This window comes from Pollicipes pollicipes, unplaced genomic scaffold (assembly GCF_011947565.3).
Source record: "Pollicipes pollicipes isolate AB1234 unplaced genomic scaffold, Ppol_2.1 Scaffold_6052;HRSCAF=7182_pilon_pilon_pilon, whole genome shotgun sequence".
Taxonomy (NCBI): Eukaryota; Metazoa; Arthropoda; class Thecostraca; order Pollicipedomorpha; family Pollicipedidae; genus Pollicipes; species Pollicipes pollicipes.
Window position 1 is genome coordinate 7,336,036 of NW_023596805.1, and position 8,066 is coordinate 7,344,101.

Genomic DNA, 8,066 nt, shown 5'->3' on the forward strand with positions numbered 1-8,066 from the left:
ACATTAGGTACGGCCCTACAGATTCAGGTTAACACTGCTGGTTTTCCCCGCCGCCCAGACGTCGCTGTGTTTCTCAGAGCATTGACTGTCACTCGCCAGCCAGACACCTTGCACACAGCTGATGGCCTTGGCGTTGGGGTTAATCGCTTTGTTCACTGATCATCACATTTAAGCTACATTAGGCCCTGACGAATGACGTGGAATGACTCCATGCAATAGTTCAATTGACGGTAGCTAAAAATGTGTCTGAGCGCGAATTTGCACAACGTTTCCGCCGCCAAGCAGGCTTGCCGGGTGGCCGTGTCATGGTCATTCCCTCAGGTGTGTCCATATACAAAATATCAGACCAAATGTAAAAATTGTGTTTTAGCCGAATTAGGATTACATTTCCTCGAACCGCGTTGTTCAAAAGCATTGCATATTTGTTACACCTGTGTACATTTTCAAAAAGCTGAGCTCAGCTTTTTACATTTTGGAATCTCGTAACATAGGCGTAGAAACGAACAAGGAATGGCACACTTGGCCGGCAATTTTGAAGTTGAAGTCACCGTTGAACAGGAAAAATATGATGAGCTGAAGCATCTGGCATACAGCGTGACAGATTTCTTACCTTATATTTTGCGATATGATATCTTCGGTTATGTCATATAATATTGGATTCATGGTTGCAGCTTACGGTATCAGGTCCTTGGTCACATTTGGCGATATGAGATTCCTAGGTTTTGCTTTGCGATATTTGATTCATGGTCACATCTCGTGCTATTGGGTCGTGGCTACATCTTACGACACTATATTCATGGTCACATATTGTAATATTAGATTCATAGTCGCATATGGCAAAATGATATTGATGGCTGAATCTTGTGACAGGCGCATGGTCACATCTCACGAATGAAATGTGGGCAGTGGTCCAATCGTTTGCGACTTTCTGCAAACATTGGGACTTGGAGTTAAGGCCTGGCTCTGTCTGTCTGTAATCTCTGGCCGATCCTGCACCGGCGACATCAGTTTTAGCCCAACTTGCAGCATCTCAGCCTTCATCACAATACGCCTGGTGCCTTTTTAGCATCACGCTACGCTAAATGCACACGCGCCAGTGGTAAAGAATATTTTGGCTGACAATTATGGCGCCGGTGTACACATGGTTAGGTGAGGTCGATAAAACGCAAACAGCCACGTACGGAAGAAATTAAGCATCCATCCTGACTGCATTTAGTATTGATGGTCACCCGTTGGGGGAGAAAATATCGCAGATTGAGGAACCTTAACTAGGGATGAAACCAAAAACCGCATACTTGACTTTTATTTACTCCCCAACCGCATACTTTTGCGTAGGCCAGGCCCAAGCCTCCATGCATGGTGCGATGCCTAATATGGACGCCTAACTTTATGTTTGGTAGTAAAAGGTGTCAAGAGGAAAGTGTAGCAAAGCGCCCATTATGTCATTTACTGTACGTGCAGGGATGCGCTGCCAAATAAGAACGTTTGTTATAAGTTGCGTCTTTACTTAATTCGTGACGCCGAAGTCTTTTTGTATAACGTTGACTCAGCTCCCGCTGCTAATCGCAAAATTGTTAACAAAATGATTTTCAACTCGACTCTCAAAAGATATTGTTGGTTTCGGAGTCGGCTCCGTCTCCGCAGTTGTGTCACGCGGGCCTCATTCTGAGCACGCTCAAGACAAAGTTTTCGCAACGCAGGCACTGAGAGAGCATGCCAGAGAGGCGCCAGCCGGGCGGCAGCAGCGGACGCCCCTGATCTGCCAGCTCTGCCTGTCGGGGGCGCGCGGGGCTTTTTCGTATCGCGGGGCCTGATCCTGGAGCCGCCTGCCGCCGGGCATCGCCGCCCCTGCACCCGCAAGGAGCCTCGCACCTTACTAGACGATATCAAGGGTCCCATTGTGCAACTTTGCTTGCTTACCACTGTGAAACATGCTTTATGGATCAAGATTTTGGTTAATGCTTTTGGTTTGATGAAGTTGTGTGGGCGACGGATTGTATGATAACGTGCGAATGTGGTTGCGCGTTTGGCAGTGTCTTTGGGACTACATTCACTGCTGCCAACCCCTTCTGCACCCGAAAGCATGTCGGTGTATGCATGCATGCATGTATTGTAAGCCCCCTGCATGGGCTTGGCGGGAGTGCTTCGCAAACGCCGTGGTCAATGATCGCGATGTTTTAATATTGCACTCATACTACTATTGTAATTGTACCGAAGCAAACGATAAGCCACTTGTTGTGATGGCTCGTGAACAAAATGAGCATGAACGTGAGCATACACCTAGATTTGAACCTGAGCCTGAACCTGAACATGAACACGTGGATTATTCAAAAGATTCATGTGTGTTATTCAAAACTCGCATCCATGTGCTCGCTACAAGATCTAGAACGTTAGAACATGCCCAGCAGATTTCACTCGCGTAGAATGCGAGCGAAATCCGCTGTATAAAAACAGGGTCGAGAGCCTTCTTACTTCCATGCAGTCACCCCGTGGCGCTCCTGCACAAATGAGGTCTAAAGCCTCCTTCGAACCGCGAGCCTCACGGCAGAGATAACACCAGGATCTGCCGCCAAAGCGAGGCAGGTAATTTTCTGGAGTGCGGGAAGCTGGCACCGTGAGGTGGGTCAGCTTGTTCCTTCCTTGATCCCTGATTACTTGGGGAGGTCAACATGTCGAAACAGGGGCATAGCCGCCGTCGCCAGGTGGCACGCAAGGCCCCAGGAGACGGGCTTGCAGGGCCCCAGGTGGCCCCGGGAGACAATTGCCCCTGTCAGACGCCCCTCCCACTACCACTGGAGGCTTCACTAGTTCACGTATCTCAATTGCACGGTCACAGATTAGCGATGTAATGGCCGCACTCAGGGGCGCGCCCAGGCACGCGAGAGGAGGGGTGCGTGGCGGGAAGGCCACACCGCTCTGGGAGGTTCTGCAGCGGACAAGAACTACGCGAACGGGATCTTCGTGCGCGGTTCTCAGCGCTCGTGACGTGCCACTCTCCCACGATTCCCGCCCTGGGAACGCCCTTGCCCTCTGCTGTGGGTGGAAGCGAACGCCGCACTCACCACCCAGACACGTAATCGCTCCTACCCCCAGCCGCCAATGATGGCCGGCGGGGGTTGCACGTGACCCTAGCTCCGACGATTTCCATCATGGGCCGTTGCGAGTATGTAGCCTTGCTCTGCATTGGGCAGCGCGCTGGGAAAGCGGGCTGCTGGCCTGTATAAAATGGGTGCGCTTCCAGAGGGAGGCAGTCGGGTCACCACCGTCACACATACAGCACCAGCCTTACCATGCTCTGCAAGGTGAGAGGCTTGGGCAGGGAGGGCTCGAACGCCCCGTGTAGTTGGCTCTGACCCGCTGGCTCCAGGCCGTACTGAGGCTACGGTCAGCCCCGAGGATATTCCACACTGCCACGCCGCTATGGCTGCAAGACTAACACCAAATGAGTGGTTTGACATCTAAGGAGGGGTGCGCGGGGACCTTCACTGTCCGCTCTCCTCCGCTCCTTCGGAAACCTCCAGTTGCGAAAGCGGCGCGACAGTGGCGGCAGCCGTGAACAGGACAAGATCCTGCAGAGGACAGTGACTAGGGTAACATACATTTAGTTCGCCGAATGAGGTGTCCTTAAGTGCTCGTCTGGAGCAGGTACTTAAGGTAACAATGTGTTGGGCGTCTACCATACTGTTTCCGTTTGTTCAACATGCTTGTTGGCTCCACACCACTGTGGGATATGTGTTGGCTGGAATGCACCAAGTAACAATAAGTTGTTTTAACGCTGTGCACTTGCTGGTTGGAAAGCACCAAGTACCAATAAATTGCTCTTGACACAAACGCAACCATCCAACGTTAAAAAATTAACCACGTGACATGATCGCCTTGCCTATCCACTCAGCTGTTCGTTGCCGCGCTGCTGGCCACCGCCTGCCTGGCGGCGGAGAAGGCCGCTGAGGATCTCAGCAGCCAGGCGTCGTCCACCAGCTACTCCAGCAGCTCCCTCGGCAGTGTGTCGTAGTGAGTGACGTTTTGTACTAGACTTATGATCGTCTCCACTATGCGCCCCCTCGTGCTATCCGGCCCGAGGAAATCTGTCTGCTGCAACGCACGAATCAGTGCTCAGCGTTTTTTGCCGTGCTGCGCACATTTGAGATGCAGTTGGATTTGAGGTTGGGCTCTCTACCTAACGCATGTAGACCAAGACGTGTGATTTTCACTTTGTTCAACCCTGATTCTGTTTGCGATGATATGGCCGTGGGGTATCTATCTCACTTACCCCTTTGATCAGTGCTACTCCATTAACTTACTCATCCTCGGAGAACATATGACATGTAAATCAGGGGTGTTGAGTACTCTCTATGCACCAACAAGGAACACGAAGGCAAGCACACTTGCACAGTTTTGCTGTGCGGGTCAGATGCCAGAAGTAACATTGCCCCGTCTTCTTTCAGCGGAGGCCCTGCTCGCGGCAATGGCAATGGTTACAGCGGTCCGGCCAGCTCGTACGGCGCACCTCAGACCAGCTACGGCGGTCCTGCCCAGTCCTACAGTCCGTCTGGCAGCTACGGGGCGCCCGCCGCGCCCTCCTCCTCGTACGGTTCGGCTGTGACCACCTATGGCGCTCCCTCCAGCAGCTACGGTGCTCCGTCCTCCTCGTCCTACAGCGCTCCTTCCACATCCTACGGGGGTGCCTCATCCTCGTCCTACAGCGCTCCTTCCACGTCCTACGGGGGTGCCTCATCCTCGTCCTACAGCGCTCCCTCCACATCCTATGGAGGTGCCTCATCCTCGTCATACAGTGCTCCCTCTACTTCCTATGGGTCTTCGTCTTACAGCGCTCCTTCCACGTCCTACGGATCTCCGTCCTCTTCCTCCTACCGCGCTCCCTCTACGTCCTACAGATCGTCGTCTTCGTCCTACAGCGCTCCTTCCACTTCTTATGGATCTCCCTCGTCTTCCTCGTACAGCGCTCCCTCCAACAGCTACGGAGCTCCGGCTTCTTACAGAAGCCCTACGACCTCCTACCGTGCCGCCAGCTCCTCCTACAGCGCTCCTGCTGCCAGCTACAGCGCCCCTAGCTCGTCCTACGGTGGTCCTGCTGCCAGCTACAGCGCTCCTAGCTCGTCCTACGGCGCTCCTGCCGCCAGCTACAGCGCTCCTAGCTCCTCCTACGGTGCTCCTGCTGCCAGCTACAGCGCTCCCAGCTCGTCCTACGGTGCTCCTGCTGCCAGCTACAGCGCTCCCAGCTCTTCCTACGGTGCTCCTGCTGCAGGACGCGGAGGTGGCTCGTACGTTGCTCCCGTGTATCGCAGCTCCAGCAGGTCAGTAAGCTGCCACGCCTCTTCACGCAATGCTAAGTGGTTATATTTTTGATATACGATTGTGCAAAGACGTAGAGGCACATACCTTGTGAGAAAGCCTCTCGCTGGTTTATCTTGCGCCCTTTCGTTTTCCCTGCAAACACCCTGCCAGCGTCATTCCAACAATCTATCAACGGGCCTGTTTTCGTTTCCAGCTACCAGTGATGCGTCTGCGGGCATCAGTGATGCAGCAGCCCTGTTCAGCTGACTCTGAAAGACATCCCAGGTGAGGCGGCAATGCCACTCTCCTATCTGTTTGTTCTATATTTGGATTTGTTAAGTCCGGATGCTGCAAAGAGAGCATGCGACATGCGATTGAGCGGGACATGAGAGAGAGGTTAGTCTGTCGGACTTGATCTCGCGCTATGACAATACCACCATATTGATTTTAATATCCGTTAGTGACATCTTTATATTGCGTTATAATGCTAATGCTGACAATCTTGGGGCGTTCCGAAAATTCCAGTAATGAATGCTGCGCAACAGATGTCAAGCCATTCGGCACTTTGTGTATGTTTGGGTTTTGAATGCCAGCTATTTTCTAACCTTTTATATTATGTGCCTGTATTAGCGACAGTTAGGGATGATGTGTGACCTTTCTGTGCCCGCTTCAGGCATCTCCGCCCGCCACCGCTGCTCGGAGGCGCGATGGGGGAGGCCTCGCCCCGTACAAGTCGAAAAGAGACCACATCCTCCGCTCGGAAATGCAGTTCTCCGTGAACACCTTATTTATTGTAGCGTAGTATTTATTATGCATACATGCAACCGTCTGGCAAATACACCGCAGTTACACTCAATGATGGCTTTGGGAGACAGGTGCAGGATGCGAAGTCCAACAAAGAGGTCTAAAGCGGCAGCTAGCGAATGCGTCACGGTGTGCCGCGAGCTACAGGTACCCGTGTGACGTCACCAGGTACGGTGGTACGTCACCAGGTATCGGCCAGTATCGGGCGAGCCACATGGAATGAAGTGCACAGCACGACCAGAGCACACCTTGAACACAATTATATGTGATCCACAGCAAATCAGAGCGTCTGCACTAGTTTAATCCACTGCGATGCAATGTTCGTGAGCATAAGATATTGCACTATAATGCAAAAGTCGCTGCTCCGCCATGATTATTGCACTATGCAATCACACACAATAGTTTATCTTATTACTACCCTGTGTTGCAACCCGGATAGATAAACACGCGTGTCTCACAGACGAGCGCGAATGCAGGTTAGCATCGATTGAGAATGGTCGCTTCCCAGTACGCACCGATCAGTGCGCAAAAAGTCTATATCGCACCAACATCACTTGCCGTCAGTGCCCAGGCACAAACACGTTCAAATCTATGTCGATCTTATAACTCAGCTGTGGTTTCTGCACGCTGTAGATGTTCATGCAAATTCACAGTTGAGTTTAAATCATTGCACACAAAAATGTCGTGCACATAACTCGGATGCACATGTGAGTAGTTGACACAGAATGGCCGCGAGTCAGCAACAAGAGTAAATTGCGCACGTGTTTACTTCCTCCTACTGACGCCTGTCATGCGGCAAGCACGAAGAAATGTCGTCAAGGCTCGAAAAATATGAGTCAAGGTCGACCAATGAACGTTGAATCCATTTCACCGCCGCCAACCTCTATTTTTACTTGCTGCTTAGCGGCCGTTTCCATACGCTGAACTTTCCCGATTTTCCTGCACAACAAGCCAAGAAACGTCGCGACAGTGACCTTGGGGATGAGGAGCGGAATGGTTAGTTCTGTGTATGCCGGTTTTCCCCGGGGCTAGGGTGCAGGCAGATGCTGTATTCAGTGATAGGCGCTTGCTGTTCAAGTCAACCGTGAAGCGATAGTCACCCCGATCGGTCACGCAGCGCAAAAATTAATATGCGGAAACATCAAAATCGCGACGAAGTTCGCGGGAAATTCAAGGCAGTTCTGGACACGCCTCTGCCTCGGGGCTGGCTCTATGTCGGGCTGGATACCATTTTTCCAGTTAAAGTCACTCAGCACATACATGGCATCGAACATCATCATGAGCTTGAAAAAGTTCCGAGGCTCGATCATTTTTGCGTTTCTTCAGACGGTTCGGAGCTTTAAAACGTCACGTGAAACATTGGCTGCCTATCAGATAATTGCATGCTGAATAATTAGCGGCTGTATTCTGCTTTACCACTGACACTTTCCTCGTGCTTGCCGGGTCCTGCATAATCGCCGAGCCGTTTTTATCCGGGGCAGCATGCATAGTTAGGCCCATACTCCCCTGGTCCGAGCACCGAGCAGAAATCCGAACGGGCGTCCCAGTGCGGGCCAAATCTCAGCGGATAGACCGTCGGGAGCGTGTAGTTTTGCCACAACGTCATCCACTCTGCCTTATCCCTTAGTCTTGAAATAGTCATGGCTGGCCGAAAGGACTTAAATCCAAACAACCACACGACCAAGCTGAGAAGGGTTTAGTTTACCGCGTCTATATCTTATATTAAAAACGGCTGCTGGCTAATCGCAAAATTTTCCGATGGTAGCGATTCGCAAAGGCTTGCCTGCAAAATTTTGAAAACGACCTGAAGTGTTTGAAAAGACTCTTAGAGGTGAGGGACCACGGTCTCGGAGAACGTCATCTATGTCCTGCTAGCTTCCAAACCCTTCATAATCAGTCAAAACTGAAATAAAGTTTACTAAATACACATGAGACGAAAATCGTCTTATTGCAGATGTGAAGCCAGT

General features: G+C 51.5%; 1 protein-coding gene across 1 annotated transcript; it reads left to right on the top strand.

Annotated features, from left to right (window-relative positions):
• Nucleotides 1–3,290: 3,290 nt before the first annotated feature.
• LOC119104744 (cuticle protein 16.5) lies at nt 3,291–6,322 on the top strand. Its single transcript, XM_037228463.1, has 5 exons — nt 3,291–3,302; nt 3,893–4,011; nt 4,482–4,640; nt 5,031–5,315; nt 6,268–6,322. The coding sequence occupies exons 1-5, from the start codon at nt 3,291–3,293 to the stop codon at nt 6,320–6,322; spliced, it is 630 nt and encodes a 209-aa protein (XP_037084358.1).
• The last annotated feature ends 1,744 nt before the right edge of the window (nt 6,323–8,066 follow it).

Bases quoted from the DNA above. Each gene is read 5' to 3' on its own strand.
- LOC119104744 (XM_037228463.1), top strand. The intron at 4,012-4,481 runs GTGAGTGACGTT...CAATGGTTACAG, and splicing joins TCCCTCGGCAGTGTGTCGTA to CGGTCCGGCCAGCTCGTACG. The intron at 4,641-5,030 runs GTCCTCCTCGTC...CCGTGCCGCCAG, and splicing joins TCCAGCAGCTACGGTGCTCC to CTCCTCCTACAGCGCTCCTG.